The 25,398-nt window shown below is 42.7% G+C and overlaps 1 protein-coding gene across 2 annotated transcripts in view; it reads right to left on the bottom strand.

Annotated features, from left to right (window-relative positions):
- The window catches only part of APBA1 (amyloid beta precursor protein binding family A member 1), a 269,347-nt gene that overhangs the window by 43,854 nt on the left and 200,095 nt on the right, over positions 1–25,398 (bottom strand). Inside the window, exons 6-10 of one of the 2 annotated variants that reach the window (XM_029612798.1) lie at positions 22,052–22,084; positions 19,339–19,425; positions 18,345–18,530; positions 8,415–8,594; positions 7,752–7,964 (exon numbers count right to left, since the gene is read on the bottom strand). In XM_029612798.1, coding sequence (XP_029468658.1) covers positions 7,752–7,964; positions 8,415–8,594; positions 18,345–18,530; positions 19,339–19,425; positions 22,052–22,084 — 699 coding nt within the window. The remainder of the gene's footprint in view (positions 1–7,751; positions 7,965–8,414; positions 8,595–18,344; positions 18,531–19,338; positions 19,426–22,051; positions 22,085–25,398) is intronic. The other variant, XM_029612808.1, reaches the window with a different exon arrangement.

Raw genomic sequence — 25,398 nt, 5'->3', positions numbered from 1 at the left:
TTTATGCCACGCAGTGCTGCGACTATTGTGTGTGTTATGGCAATAACGCAGGCATTAACGCCATAACACATTTAAAAAAAAAATGTATTCTTTTTTAATTTTCATTTAAAAGTTTTTAACAAAAATTACAGGCAATTGAAAAAGAACAGTTTACATCACTTTCATAATAGTAACACATAATCCACAATAACCGCTTTCAAAATCCATATTTGGGGGAAGTTCATATAACATTTATTCTATAAACAAATATGATCACAGGAATTCTATTACTGAGAACAACAGGAGAGTTTTTTACTTCTTTATTGGTCGTCATGCCTTTCTCCTCCTGTGCTCTTATCTGCCATAAATGTTTCCAAATGAAGCGGGTCAGAAAAGCTTTATCTTTTACCCTGGATGGTTATATAACATAAACAAGGATACTTAAGAAAGAAATTTGCCCCAAGGGCTACTAATCTACCTTTCAGAGATAGGAAATGTCTCCTTCTAGCCTGGATGGCTCTGGAGACATCTGGAAACATCTGTACCTTCTGTCCACAAAATGTTACATCTCTGTACTGAAAATAACTTTTAAAAATATTTTCTTTGTCAGATTCAAGTTGAAAAGAAACGAATACTGTATTTCTATTTTCAATTACATTAATAGATTCTTCAAGAAATGTGGTTACTGCCAAACTTGATATCTCATCTACATTTCCACTTTGATTATCAGCTCTTTTCTCCATTCCTTTTGGGAAATAGAAATTTTTTGAAATTACCAGTAAATCCCTTTCATTATATGAAAGGATTTCCTTCAAGTATTTTTTAAACATTTCTAAAGCTGATAGTAGTCGGGTTTGTGGGAAATTTACCACCTGTAAGTTTTTTATTCAAATCATATTTTCAATATTTTCTATTTCCTTATGAATTATGAAACTATCCTTAATATGAGTTGCTTCTGTATTCTGTATCAACTGCACTTTCAATGTTAATATACCTAAATCCTGCTCTATACTAGAAAATGTCTTTACTTGATCATCTATCAATATTCTGTTCTTATTAACAGTAGATGTTAGAGATGTATTCATTTGTGAAACATTTTGATCTAACTTTGATAACATCTTCCATAAATCTATAAGGGTAACATTGTTAGGGGGGTTGGTAGGTATAACATTTTGCCTATCCATATTCCCTCTTTCCAATTCATTCCCCACAAAAGACAACTGATTAGTTGTTGACTGACCAACCAAGGAGTTACAGCTATCTTTCACAATAGCGCCACTACTTACTGGTACAGTATCTAATATCTGATTACCTTCAAATACAGATGTAGTCAAGGGTTGTGGAGGAGACAATGGCCCTTTGCCGGGACTCAGGGAGGCTACCAGAGATGCCTCCATACCGTCCTCATTAGGCGATTCCACCAGACGTAATACATGATTGTCCATTGGGCCCCTATAAGTAACTGGTGAGGATGCAATTATCTTTGCTTTCCTCTTTCTCCACATCTACTCTGGGGAGAAATAAGTATGCCAAGAAATTATTACCACAATACTGCCCAGTCTACCAGTCTCGCTGGACTAAGCCAGACAAAGCCGTGCGCCCCTTCGGTGCGCCGGCGGCGGCAGGTGCACTGCACTGCTGCAAGTTTTAAACCGGCAGTCTGTCGCCCTTCTGTGACATCACCCGGCTCACTTCCCAATCAGCTCTAGCTGGGTAAGCAGGTTCCGCTGTTGTTTTTGCTAGTTGTGCTGTCTCTAGGGAGACTGGATGGTCCTCCTCTCCTCGTCCTTCAGCTTCCCCCGCCATAACGCATTTTGAGAATGACCCTATTAGCTGGCTAAGTCATCTGGCTATCTCTGAATATCGGAGTTAGCTGGTTAACTTAGCCTGCTAACTCAACTCAGTTATGCCCCCGGACTGCCCCTAACTTATCCAGCTAACGTCTAGCCTCTTAACTTATTAGCCGGCTAGAATTTAGCTGGATAAGGGCTGAATATTTATTTATTTTTAATTCTTATTACCGACATTCCTGTATGAAATACAGATCACACCGGGTTACAGTACAACCGAACAGTCGCGGGTGAGCATTACATTAAAAAAATATAGCCAGGTAAGCCATTTAGATGGATAACTATTACGTTATCCGCCTAAATGGCTTTTGAATATGGACTTCCAAAAGACCAAACCCACACATGGGTCCAGGGCTCAGAGGCCATCCAAAAGGAGAGAGCATCTCTATATTCTTCCTTCACAGGCCTGGTGGGGTAACACATGTGGGGTAGATCTTCTCTAAGCAAAAACGAAGAGCGGGGTCATACTCTATCCGAGAGGAAGGAAGGTTGAATGCCAGAACTTTCCTCATTCCCTGAGTCCAGAGAGCACGAGAGACAGCTAGTACTGGTGATGACAGCAAGCATGGGCTGTTCTTCAGTGAAGCCATCATGATCATCGCTGGAATAAAGGATTAAAGTCTATCTAGTTTATTCTATCTCGTCCGCTGCGCACATACTTCATGACTATTTGCTTGAATTTCAGCACTACAGCAATCCACTGACAATAAACTAGTAGGGTCTTTCACCTGCATTCATCCCAGGCATTCTTACTTCAAAACCATTTTTACAGTTATAAAAGTCAAGTAGAATTTTCACTCAATCTCTGTTTAGCAATCTTCTCTTTTTCACTGTAAGAAACTGCGACACAGGCGCTTTCTGCTCTGCTGTAAAGATATCTATTATTTTTAAGGCCCTTCGCATGCTCCACTCGGCATCCTTGCTGTCATGAAATCGTTGTCAGTGGACAACCAAAAATCCAGAGCAAATTGTGTTACGTGCACTCCCGTCACTAACATCAGCCAAAAGAGCAGCTTTCTTCCTCTCCATTTCTCTTCAGTCACTGCTCACGGGTGCGCATTCACCGCCACTTGCTGTAGTTACTAATACCCCATGACTCCAGTGACCTTCCCCTCCTCAGGAAGCAACGGAGAGGAATTTTCTGTCCTTCCTCTTGCTCCGGGTGTTCGCCCTCCCTCCCTGCCAGAAACATTGTCTGTTTTGCTGCACTGTGATGGTCAGGATTCAGGAAAAGAGAATAGTCAAATGTAAAGCAGCAGCATTAAAATCTTCAAACCATGAATCTGCATGATTCTTGCTCCAATGATTCGAGGACCATCTTTAGAATTTGCTTTTTTTTTTTATCCTGCCATAATTTTATTGCTTATGTTTCATAGTTTGGGGAATAAACTATGTACCCTTTTCTCTTAAAGCCATGCACTGAGTTCTTGAATGCTCAGAGCCAATTTTTCTACTGTTCACGCTGTATTCCTGCTTTACATGCATCGGTGAAATGTCTGCAGGCAGGTTGGACAGCAGCGGCACAGCAAAACCCTGATTGATTAAAAAGAGGTGGGGGGACATAGAATGAGGAGGAATAACATCTTAAAAACTCCACAAGAAATAAAAATCAGAAGGGGAGATAGGGAAAAACAGATCTCAATTTCACTTTTTGTTTCACCTTGTACTGTCTTTTTTGTTTTAGACCAGTACAAATTATCAGACAGGATTTAGCTAAGCCTGAGAGACACTGCGACTACTTATTTCTACAAGTCTGGTAGGCATATGCAGCGCTGACCAGATACACATAAAGCGACAGCAGTAGAAAGGAATATTTTTTTTTTTTGCCACTTACACCCTTTCCCAAACAGGCCTGTCTGGGCCACCAGGAACACCTTTGCCAGTCCCTGGGCTGAAGTATCATCTTTCTCTGGAGGTGCGCCCGCAACACTGCTGGTTAACCAGTAGAAGCAGCTGCCTCTTTCCCTGGGCCATAGCAGGCTAACTCTGCAGCATGCTCAGCACTGGGCAGCCATGTGGATCCAACCCCAGAACCCCCTCCCACTGCCTGAGCCACAGGACTGTGAGAGCAATACAAATTTAATATGGCTAAGGACAATCACTTTGATTTGATTCATCCAATAAAAAAAGGTTGGTTGCAGAAAACGAGCACCATAGCAAATCAGAAGGCACACTGGATGACCCTCCTTTTCAATAAATCCTCCACTGTTAACAACTGTCTGCTTTACACGTTAAATATTAACCCTCCTTACGAAGAGGCAATACTTAAGTTGCCGCAATTAAACATCAGTATGATCTATTGTCCCCCTGGAATACTTCAAAGAGAATGTTCACCTCTTATTGAAGTATTCACCAAAGCATTCCCTTCATCTGAATCCACTCTCATACTAGGTGACTTTAATTTACATGTTAACAAAACTATCGAATCCTCTGGATGTGAAACCTTCCTAGGAACTATCGGACCGATGCAGTAAAGTGTGTTGGAGAGCTGGCGCTCCGAGGCGAGCGCCCGCTCTCCCGATGTGTGCCCAGGCCACTCTCCAGGGCACGCGATTCACTATGCAAATGAGGGCCCGCGCTAATAAGGAGGCGCTAGGGACACTAGAGCGTCCCTAGCGACTCCTTATTGGCAGAAGAGGCGGCTGTCAGCGGGTTTGACAGCCGACGCTTAATTTTACCGGCATCGGTTGTCGAACCCGCTGACAGCCACGGGTTTGGCAGGAGTTAATTTCTGAGAGTAAAATGTGCAGCTTGGCTGCACATTTTACTTTCTGGATTGCGTGGGACTAATAGGCTCATCAACATTCATTTGAATGTTGCGGGCGCTACTAGTTTTGGGGGGGTTGGCCGCGCGTTTTCCATGCGCTATTACCCTTTACTGTATAAGGGGTAAAAATAGCGCGTTGAAAACGTGCGGCCCTGCATCGGCCCGTATGAAAGCAATGGGATGGTTGCAATTTGTAATTGAACCCACACACAAAGCAGGACATACCCTTGATCTTATATTTGCCAACCATAACAATTGCATGATAAATATCTCTCACAAAATTCTGCCTTGGTCCGATCACCAATTACTAAAAGTTGACATAACCATCCTCAACACATCAATACTTAAGTCAAACATTAAACAGACATTCACCTTCAGGAAAAAGATAAAGCCAGATTTACTTGCTGACATTATAAAAGATAAACTAATCGATCTCAACTTCCCTAATGCCTCTGCATCATTTGACGCATGGGATATCATGGTTAAGGAAATAGTGGCCAACCTTAGCCCACTCCAAACAAAATCAATCCAACCCTCGAAATAAAAGAAACCTTGGTACAATGAAGAATTACAACATGCAAAACAACTATTGAGAAAATCCGAGAAACTTTGGTGGAAAAGCCAGACATTAGAATCACTTGGGAAATATAGATCACTTATTTTTCAATACCGGGCTTCTATCAACAAAGTGAAGAAAGAACACTATGTTAAAGAGATTCATGGAGTGATATTTAACTCCAAATTATTCTCTGATGTCGTTAAACACCTAATCAAGGACCCGTTGTCCTCTATCTCTAGCAACAACTGCTTCCCTATGAATGCCTGCATTTGCTAGAAAAAATAACCAGACTAAAAAATCAATTTGCTGCATACCCAATAACCAGTGTACAAGAAGACAATCATGAACCTGCTAAATGGACCACTTTTGACAGAACATCTGTATTACAAATCATGTAAATAATTTCTAAATTATAACCCACAAATCACCCCCTTGACCTCATTCCAGCCAGCTCCTTAAAACTAATACTAAGCACAATTACTCCTACACTCACATCCCTAATCAATCAATCTCTCATGGAAGGTCTTGTCCCAGGCAGAGAAAGCAAGCAATGATAAAACCCATCCTAAAAAGTAAATCCAGCAGCACTTACAATTGGGAAAATTATCGACCTATATCCAACCTGCCCTTTCTATCCAAAATTCTTGAAAAAGCTGTATTATCACAAATTGAAGACTAACTAGATGACAACCACATTTTACATCCAAACCAATTCGGATTCAGAAAAAATCATTCTACTGAGACTTTTCAGACTCCATATTACAGGGATTTAACAATGACGAATCTTATTTCCTGGTGCTAATTGACCTCATGGCAGCCTTTGACAGTGTTGACCACACCCTTCTATGCCATCAGCTAAGAAAAATTGGAATTGACGGAGATGTAATGAAGTGGTTCACCTCCTTCCTATCAAAACGAATATTCCAAGTCAAACTGGGTAACCAAGTCAAACTGGGTAACCTGACCGACGCTGGTGTCCCCCAGGGTTCAGCACTATCCTCAACTCTATTCAACATCTACATGCTTCCATTCCATCTGACCTAGGAATCACATTCTACTTATATGCTGATGACATTCAGTTCTACATTCCATGCACCATCTCCATTGAGAATACAGTACAGACATTGGCATCACATATAAAGGCTATTCAACATGAACTTTTCAATCTCAAACTCTCTAAACACCAAAAAAATGGAAATTATTCTGTTAAGAAGAAATCTCCTAATAATGTCTCCTCTGATACTTGACCTGAGTAACTTCTATATTACACCATCAGACCATGTGAGGGACTTAGGAATACAGATTGATGAGAACCTAACAATGGAAAAACATGTAAATAAACTAATCAAATCAGGCTATGCTAACCTGCGATTACAACATAGACTTAAACCTCTGCTGACGTATGCAGACTTCTGCACAGTGCTGCAAACCCTCATTTTTTCAAACTTAGACTAAGAACATAAGAACATGCCATACTGGGTCAGACCAAGGGTCCATCAAGCCCAGCATCCTTTTTCCAACAGTGGTCAATCCAGGCCATAAGAACCTGGCAAGTACCCAAAAACTATTCCAGATTACTGTTGCTAGTAATAGAATGGCTATTTTCTTAGTCAACTTAATTAATAGCAGGAAATGGACTTCTCCTCCAAGAACTTATCCAATCCTTTTTTAAACACAGCTACACTAACTGCACTAACCATATCCTCTAGCAACAAATTCCAGAGTTTAATTGTGCGTTGAGTGAAACTCCCTTCTACTCGGGGCATCTAAAGGTCTTATAAAAAAACTACAACTACTACAAAATGCCACTGCCAAACTTTTAACTGGATCCAGGAAATTTGATCACATCTCACAATCACTGATAGCTCTGCATTGGCTACCTATACAATCCCGAATCCAGAACAAAGTTTTAACACTAATACATTCCTCACTTTATTCTGACAAAACTAGCATGGTAGGGGTAGCGATACAACCATACAAGCCACAGAGATCACTAAGATCTCACAATAAAGGATTACTAACTGTGCCATCATTACAGAACACTCATCAGACAAAAATTAGAGATCATATGTTCTCCATAGCAGGCCCTATACTTTGGAACTCTCTACCCGAGACTCTATGACTGACCACCGAAACAAAGAAATTCAAACGTGACCTTAAAACATGGTTATTTCAAAATGCCTACAACCTTTTCTGAAATCAGTACTTGGCCCTTGATGGTCAAACTCATCATGAACCCAACTAAAGAACTCAATACCTCATTACTTTCCAACTCAGCATAAATACATACATTTGGGACTTCCTCTCTCTACCCCTTACTTTTTATCCCTCCAGCACCTTTGTTAAAATTACTGCATATTTCCCTGCTACCTCACCTCCTCCCCTGACCTCCTTAGTCAATGTATGTGTCTCTTGCTAAAATGTATGATTTATGAACACAGCACTGTCAACCTATGATTTTTATGTCATGATGTAAACCGCTGTGATCTTCACTTGGAACAACAGTATATAAAATGGCTAAATAAATAAATTGGGTAGATACACGTATACCACCTAAAGATTTTTTCAAAAAGCCATCCGCTGTGCTGCGGCATACCTTTATGATGCTCTGGCAGGTTGAGAGAGGCAGGCCCACCAAACTGGTGCCATTGATTGACATGATCTGGTCCCCGATGTTGAGCCTTCCTGATTTCTCTGCTGGTCCTCCGTGCATCATGTTTGCAATGATAACAGTGGGCAGGATGGATCCCCAGCCAGATTCTACAATCACCACACCCAGAATATCTCCTTTTTGCTTTTCTATGAAAACCTGGATTTGGGGAGGAACACATATTAGAAAATGTCAACAACCCACAGAAAGAACATAGGAGGGTTTTTTTTAGCACCAGCCCATAACATTATCCCTCCCCACCACCCCAATACATTGAATTCTACTAGAAATGAAGGCAGCTTTGTCTAAGGAAGTTTAAAAATCTGCTTCTTGCTGCACTGAACTTCCTCTCATCCAGAGCTGTCATTAAATTCTACCAGGTTGTTCATTCTACAATATCAAACATCTGCAGAGAAATCCAGGGAAGTAGAGTTTTAGAAATTATCAAGTATGAAGAGTGTTTAAAACCAATTGTTAATAGTGGGAACATTTAGAGACAGGTTTTTCTTTTTTTAATCTATCCAGGTAGATGACACGATGAGGTCACTTTATCTGGTAGTAAAATGTCATCAGTGCCAGCACACAACTGCAGCCAGGTAAGAGACGTACGTCTTTACAGTTTTCAGACTTGGAGAAGTGGATGAGGTCATCGTTGTACATGTCCTGGGTGTTTAGCAGGTCACTGTATTCCTTCTGGCTCAGGTCTTCTGGATTGATTCCATTGGCTCTCAGGAATTCCTGGTAAGCCACACTAAAGGCTTGGCCAATGGACTGTGCAATCAACTGGGCCTGCAGAAGTTACCCAAAAGAAAAACAGAGAGAAAAAAAAGTAAAATGGGTTAAATTATTTGAGAGGCTTATTTCAGATCCTGCTTTGTCACATTAGTCCAGTGGCACCTGCAGCTAAATACTCAGCTATGACTCTTGGATCACTGGATTCTCTGTAGAATAAGAGTTTCTAAAGAGCTCAGGGGCGAGGTTTTCTCTGATTTTTTGTGGGCTGTGTGCACAAAAAAAGTTTTCTTGTACACCGTAGTGTACAGATTTGTAGTGTTTTCTGAAACACTATTCTAGTTTATTTTCTTGTGCACACCTTACAAGCTACAGTGCTCAGGATCTGAGAGGCTATATAGCTTGAATGTGTACAAGCTTCTCTACTGGATCTGCTCCTGAGCTCTTGATTTTTGCCTTTTCTGATCCAGCAGAATTTATCACTTGAATGATGTGCACCTTGCCATTTAGCTGCTGAGCAGACGAGACACTTTCTATTTTAATAGAAACAGAGAAATGACAGCAGAAAAGGACCAAATGGTCCATCCAGTCTGCCCAGCAAACGTATGGTAGTAACTACTGGCCATACAAGCCATCTTTATAATTATCAGTTTCCCAGACTATAAAACTTAGGGCCCTTGTTGGTTGCTGTTTGAGTCCAATTCCCTATTATCTCTTGCCGTTGAAGCAGAGAGCAATGATGGAGTTGCATCAACAGTATGAAGGCTTATTGGTTAAGTAACCGCCACACCAGCAAGTTACCCCCATGTACTCTTTTCTTCATTCATATCCTCTAGCCTTAAGGGATCCACAATATTTATCCCATGCCCCTTTTGAAATCTTTTCCTGTTTTTGTCTTCACCACCTCCTCTGGAAGGGCATTCCAGGCATCCACTACCCTTTCTGTGAAGAAATATTTCCTGACATTGGTTCTGGGTCATCCTCCCTAGAGTTTCATTTCATGACCCCTAGCTCTACTGATTTCTTTCCAATGGAAAAGGTTTGTCATTGATTGTGCATCATTAAAACCTTTCAGGTATCTGAAGGTTTGTATCATATTTCCCCTGCACCTCCTCTCCTCCAGGGTATACATATTTAGGACCTTCAACCTGTCCTCGTAAGTCATTTGATGGAGACCCACCACCATTTTGGTCACCTTTCTCTGTACCTGTCTCTGTCCCTTTTGAGATACGTTCTCCAGAACTGAACACAGTACTCCGGGGAGGCCTCACCAAGGACCTGTACAAGGGGTTTATCACCTCCTTTTTCTTACTGGTTATTCCTCTCTCAATGCAGCCCAGCATTCTTCTGGCTTTTGCTATTGCCTTGTCACATTCCTTCGCTGTCTTCAGTTCGAAAGACACTATCACCCCACGGTCTCTCTCTTGTTCCATGCACAACAGTCCTTCACCCACCAACACATACAACTTTTTTGGATTACCATACCCCAGATGCATGACTCTGCACTTCTTGGATTTGAATCCCAGCTGCCATATCTTCGCCCACCGTTCAAGCTTTCTTAAATCACGTCTCATTCTATCTACTCATTCTGGCATGTCCACTCTATTGCAGGTCTTAGTATCATCCGCAAATAGACAAACCTTACCTTCTATCTCTTCCGCAATGTTGCTCACAAAGATATTGAACATAACCGGTCCCAAAACCAATCCCTGTGGCACTCCACTTAACACTGTTTTCTCTTCAGAGCAGGTTCCATCCATTTACCATCACACACTGTCTTCTATCCGTCAACCAATTTGTAATCCAAGCCACCACCTTGGCGCTCATTCCCAAGCTTATTGTATTCATGAGTCTTCTATAAAGGACCGTATCAAAAGCTTTACTACAATCCAAGTATTCACATCGAGTGCTCTTCCCTGATCCAATTCTCTACTCACCCAATCAAAAAAATCAATCATATTCGTCTGACAGGACCTTCCCCTGGTGAATCCATGCTGTCTTGGATCGAGCAATCCACTGGATTGTAGATAGTTCACTATGGAGAGTCTCCATTAATTTTCCCACCACCAAGGTGAGGCTAACCAGCCTGTAGTTTCCAGCCTCCTCTCTGCTCCCACTCTTGTGAAGCAGGACCACCATCATTCTTCTCCAATCACTCGGCACATCTCCCGTTTTCAAGGATCTATTGAACAGGTCACATAGCGGACCTGCCAGCATATCTCTTGAGCTCCCTCAATATCCTGGGATGAACCTCATCAGGCTTTCTTGATTACTTTTTTCGTTTCCCTAAGTTTAATGTATAGATTTGCTGCTTTTGTGATTGCTCCTTTTAGTTTGGTCCACTTTTGTTCCACCTCTCCCATTTTCTCCCAGTCTTCTAGTTCTACATCCAGGTATGTCCCCATTTCAACAAAGTCTGTATTTTTGAAAGTCAAAACTCGGGTCTTCTCCGTATCCTGTTTGCAATGTCAAACTATACTGTTTGACGATCACTGGTGCTGAGGTGGACACCTATCCGGACATTTGAGACATTATCCCCGTTAGTGAACACTAGGTCAAGTATAACTCCCTCCCTCGTGGGCTCCATTACCATTTGTTTGAATTTAGACTTTGATGCTCAGCTGGGGGAGAAGGAGGTCACCCCTTTATTTTTTTAAGATAATTCTTTATAAAGAAGGAAAAGGGGAGAGCAGGAATTTAAAATCTGCACTAGTTTGATCCTCATTTAAATTTCCTGATGCACTTGCAAATGTACACCAGTCTCCGACCAACCACCCAACTCCTTCCCCTCCACGGACAGTCATTTCTCCTCGGTCTTGCTAGTTTGATTATTCAAGGCTCTTTGCTTTTTGCACAGAAAACAGGGCTAAGAATAACAATCACAGAAACAAGCATTACAATAAACCTCACTGGAGACATAGCCCTTACCACCTCTTGGGTAATCCCTCACACCAGCTGAGTCCCTTTACCAGCCAACATAAAGCTAAAGTCGGTTGGTTCTCTTTGCTTTTCCTATTTTTTTTGTTATATAAAGCTGCAGCTATCCTACATTACTCATTTGTATTCATTTAGTGTCCTTGTTCCCCTCTGAGTTGCTGTGAAGGGCACGGTGGTTAACTACAAGGGCAGATAGGATGCCCTTGTAGTCAACCACTAGTGAGGATCACCAACCATTCATGCAACTTTTTCTATTATAGGATGACAGGAATGTTCGCCAGCATCAAGGACTTGTATGCAGAGGACAGCTATTGTTTTCAGAAAAAAAGAAAGGACTGTGCAATCATATACAATGGGAGGGATTAAGACATGCTGGATCCAAGCTTTTGACTGAAGTCTGGAAACCACAACTATGCAAAATACCCATAAAGAAATATATTATTCCATGTTCTATATTTCAGTTAACAATTTTTAGAGTGAAATAACAGACTAATACCAGGGACAATCTCTTAGTTGCTATGTAAAACATGTTTAGAAAAACACACATTCTTACTATCCGTTTCATTAACCTTTGGCATTTTTTTCTCATAGGAATGTAACTGGTGGCACCTCACCTTCTACAATGACTCGAGCTACCTATCAACAAGACCCACCACCTGAACAAACTACCAGCGTCTACAATCAACCCTTGCAGGTTGATTATTCATTAAGTCAACAGATCTATCAGAAAACATGTCACAAGGCTTAATTTCAGTCTATCAAGTCACAGACATAATGTCATGGGATTATTATGGTATTGTAAAATATAGACGTGTTTTGTACATTGCAAAAAGGTACTTGCTTTGGCCTGTAGCCTCTCTTTGGTGGTCATCTGGATATATAGAAAACCCAAGACTGCATGTAACACTTTATCTGTCCAGGGGTCTACGAAAAATTCCTGCACTTCTTTCCCAGAATTCAAGAGGTTGTACTAGTACTTTTTCCACTAGCAGAGACTCCATTTGAGGGAAATGCCATGGACCTGGTAAGAACTTTGGAGAAGTCAGCAAAAGGATTTCAAGACACTGCGGTCATCACAGACTACGCTACATGCTAACTAGAGCCTATACAATTTAGGGCACAGATAACCAGGCCCTGCTTTGTTTGGCATGCAGTGTGTCACAACAACCCCTTCATCTTCCCCCCTCCTGCGCTTCCTGCCGCCGTCTTATCGCCAGGCTAAGTGACACAGGGCAAGCATGCACCAGGAAGTGGACATGACTCATTATGAGTACTAGGAGTAGCAAGCAGTGGAGGAGTTGTGACAGCCACTTGTGGCAACCTAGGTAACTAACCAAGCCAGTTGCCCATTTCATAATGACTTATAGAGGGAACTGGCCTATTGCGATATGTTCATGTGTGTCTCTGTCTTCTCTATCCCTTTGTTATAAAATTTGGAAGAAACTGGTGGAGCTTTCAGTGCTTCCCTAGCTCTGCTTTTGACCACACAAGTCCCCTCCATATCTGCTTTGTCTGCTTCATGGAGGGTGGTGTGTCACACAACATTTTTGTTAATCTAGGTGTGCCTTAGTCTTAAAAAGGTTGGGAAACACTGTATTAGAGATTTCAGACTTCCAAGTAGGAGTCAACCATCAGTCGACTACCTTAGGGATGTACTGACAGAACAAGCACACAAAATTGAAGCATCGATTAAAAAGGATGGTCCGTGAAGAGAAAAATTAGGCTGAGCTGTTACCCTTCCTTGTGTACTTCAGGCATCAACGGCCTTCTCGCCTTTTAATTAAATCCAACATATAGTAAAAGAAATTCTGTAACAATTGTTTAAAACATTCTTTATGCATTTCTAAATAACTATTTGCCTGCACATATAACTGCGTATTAATAATTATGGGGGCAGTTTCCAAACTATCTGCCTGAACTGGGATAAAGCTTCACCTGTGGTCATACTACCAGAGAAACTACACATGTACTTTTGTTTTAAAACCTGCTGCAGGCATCGTACCTTCAGGCTTATGCACTTGCGCTTTCTGCAGGTACCTTTCTCATGAAAAATAACAAGTGCTGACTTGAAGATGCAATCTGCTTGCGTTATTTCCCTCCCCAATCTAGACACGCCCCCTCCCATGCCTCCTCTAAAATGCTGCCAAAAGCAGGCGTGCTGTGGGACCCTGCAAATGTAGTTTTAGCCATATTGAGGGAATGCACTCTCCAGGGGGCCAAGTTACATACAATAATCGCCGTTTACCTGTGCCAATGGCTTTAAAAATTGCTCTCCCCAAACCAACAACCACAATCCATTACCGTAGCCAATGGCCTAATGTCCTCCTCCTTTGCTATACAGAGAGGAGTCCGGCAAGGTTGCCCCCTTTCCCCATTGTTATACATCCTCACGCTTGACCCTCTCTTAAGGCTATTAATGCAGATATGGGTATTGAGGGTCTAACAGTGGGGAAAACATGTTTTAAAGTGGCTGCATTTGCTGACGATGTGCTCATATTTGTAAAGAACCCAACTACTTCATTACGCAGAGTCTTAGAGCTGCAGGTCCTATTTGGCCAATTTTCGGGCTAAAGATTAATGTGGACAAATTGGAAGCCATAGACGTTACTGGCCAGGTACATGGGATCTGGCCAGGAGTCTTTCCTTTGCGATTGGTTACTGCCACAATGAAGTATTTGGGGACACATATTCTGATAGATATTAGTAATATATATATACTGTTAATATTGCTCCTTTGCTTACCAAGATCAAACAGAAGTTGAAAGACTGGATCGACATACCATTATCTTTATCTGGCAGAATACATACAGCTCTTTAAAATGATCGAACTGCCCAAGTGGCTGTATGTCATGCAAATGCTACCGATATGGATACAGCGTCAGCATATCACAGAGCTAAACAAGGTGCTTCGAGGATTTCTTTGGAGAAATAAAAAAACACGAATAGGCTTGACATTGTTAATGCGTTCATTATCTGAGAGGGGTTTGATGTGCCCTAATATCCACCTGTACTATATCGCCAACCTGCTATGCCACCTTCAAGATTGGATCAGTGCCACTGATGTTTTGATACCCAAGGATCTATTTCGGGCCTGGTGCCAACCTTTTGAATTATGCAACCTCCTTGTAGTCCCACAGTCGACACTACTACCCCATGTCCGAGAATTCCCGTACTTTCGGGCATGCCACGCTGCGTGGAAATGGTTGTGCTCACAGTTCCAAGTTTCTTGGCGGACATTGACATTCGCAACTGTTGTTGCATTTACCCCCAGTTGGGAGAGGTCTGTTTTTCTTCAATGGAAATTGGCGGGCCTTACACACTTTCGCCAGCTAGTAGACTCCATGGGCAGCCACCTTCAATCTTTTACGGAGTTACAAACGAAATATGGATTTTCCTCTGCTTGTTTCTTTGCATATTTACAAATCTGGCATTTTTTACAGACCTGGGACAGACAGTTTACCATTGTCACCATTCCGGGTTTGCACAGATTTCTTACCCCAACTTCGCAACGCAGAACATGTGCTACTATGGTGAAGAAACTCCTTTTTCTTGGGCACCTCAAATAGGACAGAAATACTGGCGGACATATGACTCAGGATCTGAACAGCCAGATCTCATCTCCTCTCATATTACACGATGTTTCAAAGCCATAGCTACATGTGTAGAGAATGTGCAATTGAGAGAAACTCAATACAAACTACTACATGGAACGTATGTTCCACCTCTTCTGGCTTATAAATGGAAGTTGATAACGTCACCGGCCTGCCTTAAATGCGCCATGGCTAGAGCCACACTGCTTCACAATTTCTGGGACTGTGCACCTATTTGACAATTCTGGACCCAGGTTCTCCGCTACCTCAGTGGCCTCTTAGTGTTGACTTTGCCTATAGATCCGAAACATTGTTTGCTGCATCTTATCAGAGAAGTGGTGCTATATCTACACAGACACTCTCAATGTAGTTTCCTGAGTAAAGCCTTGTTATTGGCGACGCAGACAATTCTTACCCAATGGGTAGCTAAGGAACCCCCGTCGCTGACCCAATGGTGCCTAAAAATACACCGATTAGCCATTTATGAGCACCTATCGGCAAAGACCTCGCCATCTACAAAAAGATATGACCAGTATCTGGCCATTTGGAATCCGTACTTGCTATCTCTTAACCCTCGGGCTCACAGCAAAATCATGGACTCGACAGTGTAACAGTGCCACGCCATCGGTGTGCCTTGGTACACATTCTTTCAAGCCAACAGCATGGACTACAGTCTTGGCCTAGGAGCACCTTCTTTGGTACTGACAAATTTTTTCACCTCAGCATCACCCAGGATCAAAGCCTACAAAGACTGATGTGATATATGACTTTCTTGTTCACACTAGATAGCGCTAAGGGGAAGTAGGGAGGGGGGTGGGGGGGAGGAGACAAGGGGAAGGTGGGAAGGGTGGGCAGTGGCATATCATCAGCATACATCCGCATACATTCGCAAAGTTGTTTGATTTATCATATGTGCTATCATGAACCTTGGATATGATACTGTGTTTTCCATGCCCATCCACATGGGGGGCTTGTTGCTGCTGATAGAGTTATACAGAATGGTGTTGTCTGTTACATAATTGTGAAAAGTTATAAATAAAGGTTTTTAAAAAAATTGCTCTCCTCATAAACGAACTTTGAAGCCACTACAGTTTTAAATAAGAAACATAAGAACATGCCATACTGGGTCAGACCAAGGGTCCATCAAGCCCAGCATCCTGTTTCCAATAGTGGCCAATCCAGGCCATAAGAACCTGGCAAGTACCCAAAAACTAAGTCTATCCCATGTTACTGTTGCTAGTAATAGCAGTGGCTATTTTCTAAGTCAACTTAATTAATAGCAGGTAAAAGACCTATCCAGCTAACTAGTGACCTTTATGGGACTTGGAATTTAACTGGCTAAGTCCTATCCGGTTCATGTTTAGATACTGAGCCCTGACAACAGAAGTGGTTCAGAAAAAGAGATTACAAAAAAAAAATATATTTCCTGACCATCATATATAGAAGGTTAGCTTATAATTTAAAAAAGTGCAAAAATACAAGAAATAAAAAGAATTTAAGAAATAAAGGAAACTAGAAATAAACACAATAAAGGGAGCAGAAGAGTAAAAAAAAAAAAAAAAAAAGAAATGCCAGCTGATTAGGTAGTGCTGCTGCTTTAACTGCTAGACCAGTTATTTCCCAACCTTATCAAGCCCAAGGCACAACTACATTAACAAACAATGCTGCGTGGCACCCCAGTCTCCATGAGGCAAACAATGCGGATAGCGACGGCTTTTTCGTGGCACGCCTGGATCACACCAAAAAAAAAAAGGCACACAGGTTGGGAAACACTGTGCTAGACCTCTGGTTTCTGAGGGGTGGGGAGAGTGGGCAAAAAAAAAAAAAAAAATGTAATTTACAGACAGTCTCCCTCCTCCCCTTCCCCTAAGAAATTCCCTTACTCTGCCACATTTCAATGGAAATTCAAATAGTCGTGTTCTCTCAGCAAATCTGCCCTCGTCAGGGCTTTCAAATGCCGGCAGGCACACACACACACACACACACACACACACACACACACACACACAGTCAGCGAGGAGAATTCAATAACTTGCCACAGCTCATTACTCCAAGACAGCATCTCAAATGTGGGGGGGAAGGCGCCGCTTCAGAGCAGATTATGATAAGCAGCAACGTTCAGGCAAGGTGTGTGCTGGATGGCATGGCTGGGGAAGGCAGGCTTCCACGGCCTTCTGCAACTTTTGCCTCTCTGCCACGACGAATTCCCAGACTCTGGGTTCTCACCAGCAAAAGGGAAACTCATCAGCCGTGGGGAAGGTGCTGGGGCAATTATTGACCCTTTCCACAGCCAGATAAACACCGAGGCCTGGCACCTGGCTCACGCCACGGGATCGCGCATGGCAGGGGAGAAGACGCTAGTTCCAGCCTCCGGTCCAATGGGCAAGAGAGCACCTCAGAGGCAGCGCATGCCATCCCGGGGGGGGGGGGGAAAGAGGATGACAGCTGCCTCTACTGAGGAGAGCCCTGCCAAAGACCAAATGCAGCTCAGGGTAGACCTCAGAGGAGACTTCCCGCCAGCCCAGCAAGGGCACATGTGTTGCCCAGGCACGCCATCTGAGGTTTAGGATCTCTAAAAAGAGGGAAAACATCGGGGATAAAACAAGATATTTTTTTAAAGCAATTTTTTCTGTGGTTTCTCTGCTTTCTTCCAGGTATCGTATGCTGCATTTCTCTCTAGTCCTTTGCAGTGTGCGTGTGTGCGGTGCACGGTGGGGCCCATCACAGCCACTATATGGGTTTCTAATGCTATCAATATGGGGAAAAAAAAAAGGTTTTCCAGTTACCTACTCAATCGCACCTTTAAAAGCTCCTTTTTCCTTCTGAGGTTGCACAGCGCTGCACTTTAGAGGACACGTTTTGTGTCAAGTGGGCAGCACCCCTTTAAGAAGCTATGAAAGTCGGCGACAACTCAGTAAAAAAAAAGAGCCAAAACCAAGGGAGGCAATGTGCCACGTGACACAACCCACTGCACAAAATGTCCACTATTATAGAGAATTTGCGTCATCGGATGAGAGTTTAGAAAGGAATATTCTACACGTGACAGGCTCTTCTGGCGGAGAGGTTTTTTCCGGGGGGCTGGGGGCAACATTGACCAAGTGCCTCATAATGATAAGACTAAACAAAGCTTGAACTACATCGGAAACTGCTCACTTCCTTCCATGCCGGTAACGTGAACCACCGGGTTATCACATTGCACACATCTCTGAGCCCATTTATCTCCCTTGACAGCAAGGGGAGCGTCCCCTCGTTCCTCCCTCCCCCCCAGGTCATTACTCACGTCCTCCGACTCGAAGACATGGCAGATCATCTTGTACTGCCTCTTCCCGTCCTGGGAAGGGTGAGATGCCTCCACACTGTCCTGGGAATTGGACCGCGGTATGCGGCGGCGGGCCATCAGCACCACGATATTCCCAATGTCAGCAATGTAGGAAATGGTCCTCAGAGGGTGATCCATCATCGTCTCCTGCGTGCAAAGAAACCCGGAGGTCAGTGGTCAGCTAAGCAGGCAAAAAAAAAAAAGCACCCAAGATCACACAGCATCGGCCTTCCAGTGTGAGACGTGGCTGGGAGACCAAGCACTGCTCACTCTCAAACAGACTGCATGACTGATATCCTCTCCTTTTATTTTTGTCTTTTTTTATCTTTGCATTCATAACAAAACTGCCAATCATTTTTGTATCGGCAAACCACACAGGACATAAGAGACGGCGCTAATCTGGCCAATAGCATTTCAGCCTCTGCCAGGCTGGGGTGAGGGGGAGGACGGATGGGCTCCATCTCAGTTTTCTGTGTAAAAGAGGTGGCAGAATACCAAATGCCCCCCCGGAAAGGGGTTATGGATGAAGTCTGATTCTCCTAGGGCATCAGGGCGGGTGCTGGACGATATCCGGCAGCTGCTTTCTCTGGAACTGCGGACCAGTCAGAAAAAGACTTCTCTGAAGGGTGGCAGGGGTAACACAGAAAGGAGATTAGAGCAGCCACAACTTCAGTATTCAACTTGGTTACCTGTTTATCGGTTGCAGATACTTGGGCCCTGCAGCCACCTATATTGACCGTGCAAACAACTCATTGTATCCATGCCACGTGCTGCTGTGGCCGCCTCCTGTGTGTGAACTCCTTTAGTTATTCTTCGCATGGGCATGCCCAACATCCAAAAAACATGGCACAAAGTGCAACACCGGACAGACAGATGTTACACACTCACAGGGGAGCTGCGGATCAGGAAAAGCAGTCCCACCTCCCCTGTGTCTAACGGCCGTGCACCCGCGTACCTGCGTATCAGCGTTGAGCACTTTTATTCTCTGCGTGGAGATGAAGAGGTCCACTTCTGTCATGGGCTGGGCCTCCCCTTCCACGGCCTGCAAATCAAATGGGTAAGAATCAAAACAGGGCATCCCCGCCCCCCTCCCCCGCCCCCTCTCAGAGGAAATCTGTAGCACTGACAGCAGACCACAAACACTGGCACCAAGCCACGATCACCGGGGCAGCACATGTTACGGCAATACTACTACACAGTCACCAGAGGAGCAGTGATGGGCAGGGTTACGAGACTGCATGCACTTAAACATTACTGCACAGGATACCACCACCACCACCACCACACATTCACCACTCCAGAAAAGCGAGGGCATGGTGTCAGAGAACAAGCAGCAGTGTTACTGTACAGAATTATATTCAAAGGGCCCCTAGTTTTCTGCAGCAGATTCAGGGAGAGATGCAGAGAATTCTTGAAATGCAAATCAAGTCTGTTTGATTCCATTTAAACAGTGAACAATTGCTGCACGCGGGAGAAAGATAATTTGGGGGGATTTTTAACTGTTTGTTTATGACATTAAAGCTACTTTGCTATTTTCGGTAATTTTTTGATTTCTCTAAATACCTTGGGAGGGAGAAAGCTGCTTAACATTGTTTAAGTGCAAATCCACTAAAAGGAGAACATGGCCTCTGTCCTGTCCATGTTCTGGTCAAGCTACATCTGGGGGGAGATATTCAAAAGCCATTTAAAATGGATAATTGAAAAGTTATCCGTTTAAATGGCTAATCTGGCAATTTCAGACACTTGTTCTGCTAAATTATAGCTGGACAACTACTTATCTGACTATAGTTTAGCCGGATTTAAAAGGCACATTCCAGGGACATTCTGGGGAGGGGTTCGGTTATCCAGCTAACGTAGCCAAATATCAGGTATGTCCGGCTAGGTTTTGTGGGCTCGTGTGGCTGAATAACTAGCTACTTACCCGGATATCTTTAGAGATATCCGGGTAAGTAGCACATCTGAAAAAAATCAAAAACCAAGTTACAGGCCTCTCAGTCCAATGCCCTCCCCTCCCCCCGCTGACCCAGAACCTTGCCTCAACATTAAAAAAAACAAACAAAAAAAAGCATTTAAAGGTCCAGAAGAGGATCGCTGCCGGCCCGGGCCTCCCTCCTCACTAACAAAATCTTTACATTACCCCTTCTTCCTCACACTCGCCCCCCCCCACGCCAACCGCCTCTTAACAATGCTGAACCGTTTTTTTCAGAAAAGTCCTTTAGACCTTGAGCATTTTCTGTCATTTTCTCTCTTTGCATTCAATTATTCAAGTTAAAAAAAAGTATTTGAAAAAGTAGCGATTCAGCAGCACAGAGAACATTCTGTTGCTGTAAATTCGGTGTTCGCAGAGCTGCAGAAAACCAGCGGACTTGTTTATATTACTGCACAGTTACCAGCACAGCAATGTAACTGTAAAATACGACATTACCAATCACCAGTACAACACACGGTCACGCCAGAGCATTGTACAGTCTCCAACATGACCCCGTTATTGCGCAGTATTGCACCACCGCATAATCACCAGCACATCACTGTTTATTGTACAGTACTATATATATACATATATATATTACAACACAATTACCAGCATGTTATTGCCCATTATTACTGCACAATCACCAGCACACCACTGTTACTGTACAATATTACATTACCAGAAAGATAGATATATATATATAATGTATATACACACACAAGAATGATAGTAAGACTTGTCTATAATGTTGCTCACTAAAACTTATTTCCATATTGCACCCATTCCTAAATGTTTTATTTTTTTTAAAACCTTCAAAATGTATAGCATCTGAGATAGAATTGTGGCTTTCCTTTTACAACAAGGTCTTCCTCTTTCAGAGGGAAATGCATCTCTATCGCAGGATATTCACCTAATCCTGAGATGGGGCTTCTGCTCGGAAGGTACCAGCCCATACAAACTAGAATACAGTGAACGCCCCGGGCAGGGTCAGAGAGCACTGAAAGGTTCCAATATGTATATTTTGCTTATATGTCTGGTGTCACAGGGCTTATCTGATCCAGGAAAGTAAGAACCACTGCAGAAAGCAGAGTTAGAGGCTAGAGGTGCGTAAATGCTCATTCATCCACGTTCAGAATTAGCTGACATGCAAAAAGGAAACTTCATCAGAGGGAGACAAATGTGCTATTTACATTATATCAGTGTGCGCGCTTTATCTGGACATATACAATATGCACAGTGGGGTTCTTTGGGGAGGGTAGTTTTTTGCATCCAGCAATTTGATACATCTACAAGATCCATTTGACATAATAACTTTTTGCTCAGTTACTACATAGAATTGAATACCCAACGCACGTTGCCTGCTTACTGAGAAAACGGTGGGAGGGGAGAATTTTTAGTGAGGGGTCTACTGCCTATTTCCCTTTTTTTTTTTGACAAATCCAATCTGTACCCCATTATTTAAATGACACACGGAGAAAAATGAAATGGTTTCATGGCAAAAGCAACCGAACAGAAACGAAAATGGGCAAGCTGGCAGAAATATGAGCGATGCTTCAAGCAATGTCAGCTTTGGTGGTGGAAACAAATCTGAACGGAGCTTGCTGGATGCAGAAAATGAAAACGCAAAATTAAAGAGAAGCGACAACGAAAAGAAAAGGAGCAGCCATAACATCAGACTAACGAGGTGGTACTGCACCTTCTTCCTGCTTTTGGCTAATTTCTGGGCCGTCTGCTTAGCATGGAATAAACAGAGATAGGAGAATGGTTAGAGAAGAGCTTCGGAGCCCAGCACGCAGGGACAGCTCTAGCTGCATGCTCCACTCGACGATTCCCAGCCCCGCAAAGCGCTTTTTTGCTAGCTCAAAGTCAGACAATGAACAACTGGAAAACCACAATCGGAGACCATCGCTGGGGTGTGGCGAGTTCGCAGCTTTGCTGTAAAAACTGCAGGGCAGAAACAGTGGCGCAGCTAAACTGCAAACCAGGCTGCCTGTTTCTCACAGGGTCCAGGATTGAAAAATAACGGTCCACAGAGCTTAAGAACTGTTTAGGTTTTTATTATGAACCCACAGGTACCAGCAATGATAGAAAAGCTGGTACAATTACGCCGAATGCACTACGAGGCACATTCACAGGGCCGGGCTGTAGGAAAAGGCAAGGGGGCAGGGGGACACGGGATTCACTGAAGGTGGGATATCTGTGCATTGACCAGGAATTAAATAAGATAGGATACATCCATCGAGATGTTAAGGCCTGGAAAAAAAACAAACCCCAGAAAGATTTGCAAAAAATAAAAGTTTCTACTTCTAGCCTTGGTGAGGGGGAACAAACTCTCCCCCCCCTGTATCTCCTCAGAGATCTCAGAAACACTGACACTGAACTGATAAACTTCCTCTTTAAAGCAGTCCATATTGTAAATGCCTGCATCTGGTTTTGTTCTAAAAAAAAAAAAAAAAAAAAAAAAATATGGACTTTCAAACTAAAAATACAATTATATAAAATAAGGAAACCATATTAAATCAGATGAAAATGAAAAATAAAGGTAAAGTAATTTTGCGTTACTGGAGTGTCGTTCCTTTACACTCAATTAGAAAAAAAAAACAAAACACAGTTGGCAGCCGAAACATAGTTTATATGTAGAACTCTTTAAGAGATAAATCTATTAAAGCAATCACGGAAAAAACTGCCAGGATATTTTTTTTTACTGGCAGCCACCATAAAACTATTATTGCTATTGTTTAGTCCCTTCCCTAATATCACACTTGTATATATTGTGGATAAATATTTTATTGCAGCCATGATATGAGTTTCTATGCACCATTCATTGTCAGCAGCCGTTCACAGAATGAAAACCTTAATTATTCTTGCAGAGAAAGAGAGAAACCTTCTCTTTAAAAAAACAAAAAACAACCCTCCTGCTCCTTTGAGTTTCCAGCTCAATCAGAACCAGCTCTGTTAGAATTTGGCACCAGGAATGTTCCTTCACAACCACCTGGCAATTATTTCCATCTCTGATTTCCCCAACTTTCAGCGCTGCTATCAGAGCGAGCGTCCTTGGCACAGGGGCTACAGACCTACAGCTCCATTTCTAATGCAGTAACGTGGAAACAGTCTGGCCGCTGGATGTCCCTGTTGAGAGAGGACCGTATCCTCCAACCCAAGGTCTGTGAGTGCTGCTTCCGCAGCAACCCCGGCTCTGAGCAGAACCAGAGAGCAGAGTTCTGGCCCAGGAAATCAAACCCTGTTCTTTTGCAGCATGGCCACTCTAAAAAAAAACAAAAACCCAAAAGCATTTAACTGGATTTGCTGTCTACCTGTATTTCATCTGATGGAAACGTGCGATGGCTCCAGATAATCCAGAGCTTACTGAAGGATGAAATAATGCTTGTAATATATAGTGGGGACTTGAGTCTTTGCAAGTTATGGCATCTTTGATTGGGCCAGCACTGCACACAGGTTTTCAAGGCCTCAATGGCCCCTTCTTCAGTTGTAACATCCAGAGACATACACTAAAACTGCTCAAGTAAAAAAAAACAAAACAAAACAATCCTTATAAAAAGAATCCGGGTTCAGTAAAAATGGGGACTTGGAGACAGAGACTCCAGTGAACTCGTTGGCTAAATGGAGACATACTCAACTTAGTGGGAAAGACGCCTGGTAGGCATTTCCTGAGCATCTGGAAGGAGTCAAATGGGTCAACGTGGAGTCCAGAGCCTCCACCCTTTCTCGGGAGCACAGAGGGCCTGGTATACAACGTAAAAGGGCTTTCCCCACAGGCATGCAATGAGAGGAATACCTTTATGAAAAAGGTCTTATCTTTTCCTGAAACCTGCTACAAAGCGATTTGAGATTTATTTATTTGATTTGGTAATTTGAAACGTTTGACAAACTGGAAGACTTTGCATATGGTTTATTTTATCCATGGGGTGGTGTCTCCAAAAGGGTTTATTTTGCGTATACCATGACAGGAATGAACCTCAGTCAGCCATGTTGGGTAAAATCTCAATTTCTCACATTTACTGCGGTCAGCCAGCACACTTCCAAAACACCAGGCTCATGTTTCTATTGCACAATCTATTAATTACATTTATTTATTTAATTTTCAATCATTTATATCCCGCCAATTACCAGAATCTGTTCTAGGTGGGTTCCAATAATACATCAACAATATATAATACAAACAACATAAAACAAATATCCAAATCCTAAAATACAATAATAAAATCCGATAGGCTAAGTTAAGTCAAGACAAACATAGGAGGCAAAGGCCTCCCTAAACAATGTTTTTTTTTTAACAACATAGTGGAAACTTCCCAACAGTGACCCAATTCTCTACCTATGAATACAGTGCTGCTAATTTGCATAGAATTCATATTAAATTACTTTATTATATGTAACATTCTTCAAAATTTCAAATTAGTAATGAACCAAACAGGGCGTACTTGCCAAGGCCTCCAAAATAGTCTGAAGGAAAAGCATCAAAGTATTCTAAAAACGTAGAAGCTCAGAGGTAGATTGGAGTGTGTGACATACCACGGTCAATATTCAAAGACATTTCTCAGGATAACCTCTGAGCTATGCTGAGGAATGCCAAGTTCTGAATACCTACCTGAGAAATGTCTTTGAATATTGACCGTGGTATGTCACGCACTCCAATCCACCTCTGAGCTTCTAAGTTTTTAGAATACTTTGATGCTTTTCCTTCAGACTATTTTGGAGGCTTTGGCAAGTATGCCCTGTTTGGTTCATCTCTAATTTGGAATTTTGAAGAATGTTACATATAATAAAGTAATTTAACATGAATTCTATGCAAATCTTCCAGTTGGATTTTATCTGGATAACTTGGCAGTGTGTCAGGGGGTGCTCCGGGGTGAGGTTGAGCAATCCGGCTATGCTTTTGGGACTACATGAAAGCAGTCCTAAAGTTACAACCGTATCCGGCTAACTTCCTGATAGCCAGTGACGGATGTAGGATTTTTGCCTCCCCTAGGCACTGTTGGTGCTGTTGCCCCCCTCCACCTCCCGGAGAAGGGAGAACAGAGC

This window comes from Rhinatrema bivittatum, chromosome 1 (genome assembly GCF_901001135.1).
Source record: "Rhinatrema bivittatum chromosome 1, aRhiBiv1.1, whole genome shotgun sequence".
NCBI lineage: Eukaryota > Metazoa > Chordata > Amphibia > Gymnophiona > Rhinatrematidae > Rhinatrema > Rhinatrema bivittatum.
The sequence above is the reverse complement of the archived record's forward strand: the minus strand, read 5'-3'. Positions and strand labels throughout refer to the sequence as shown.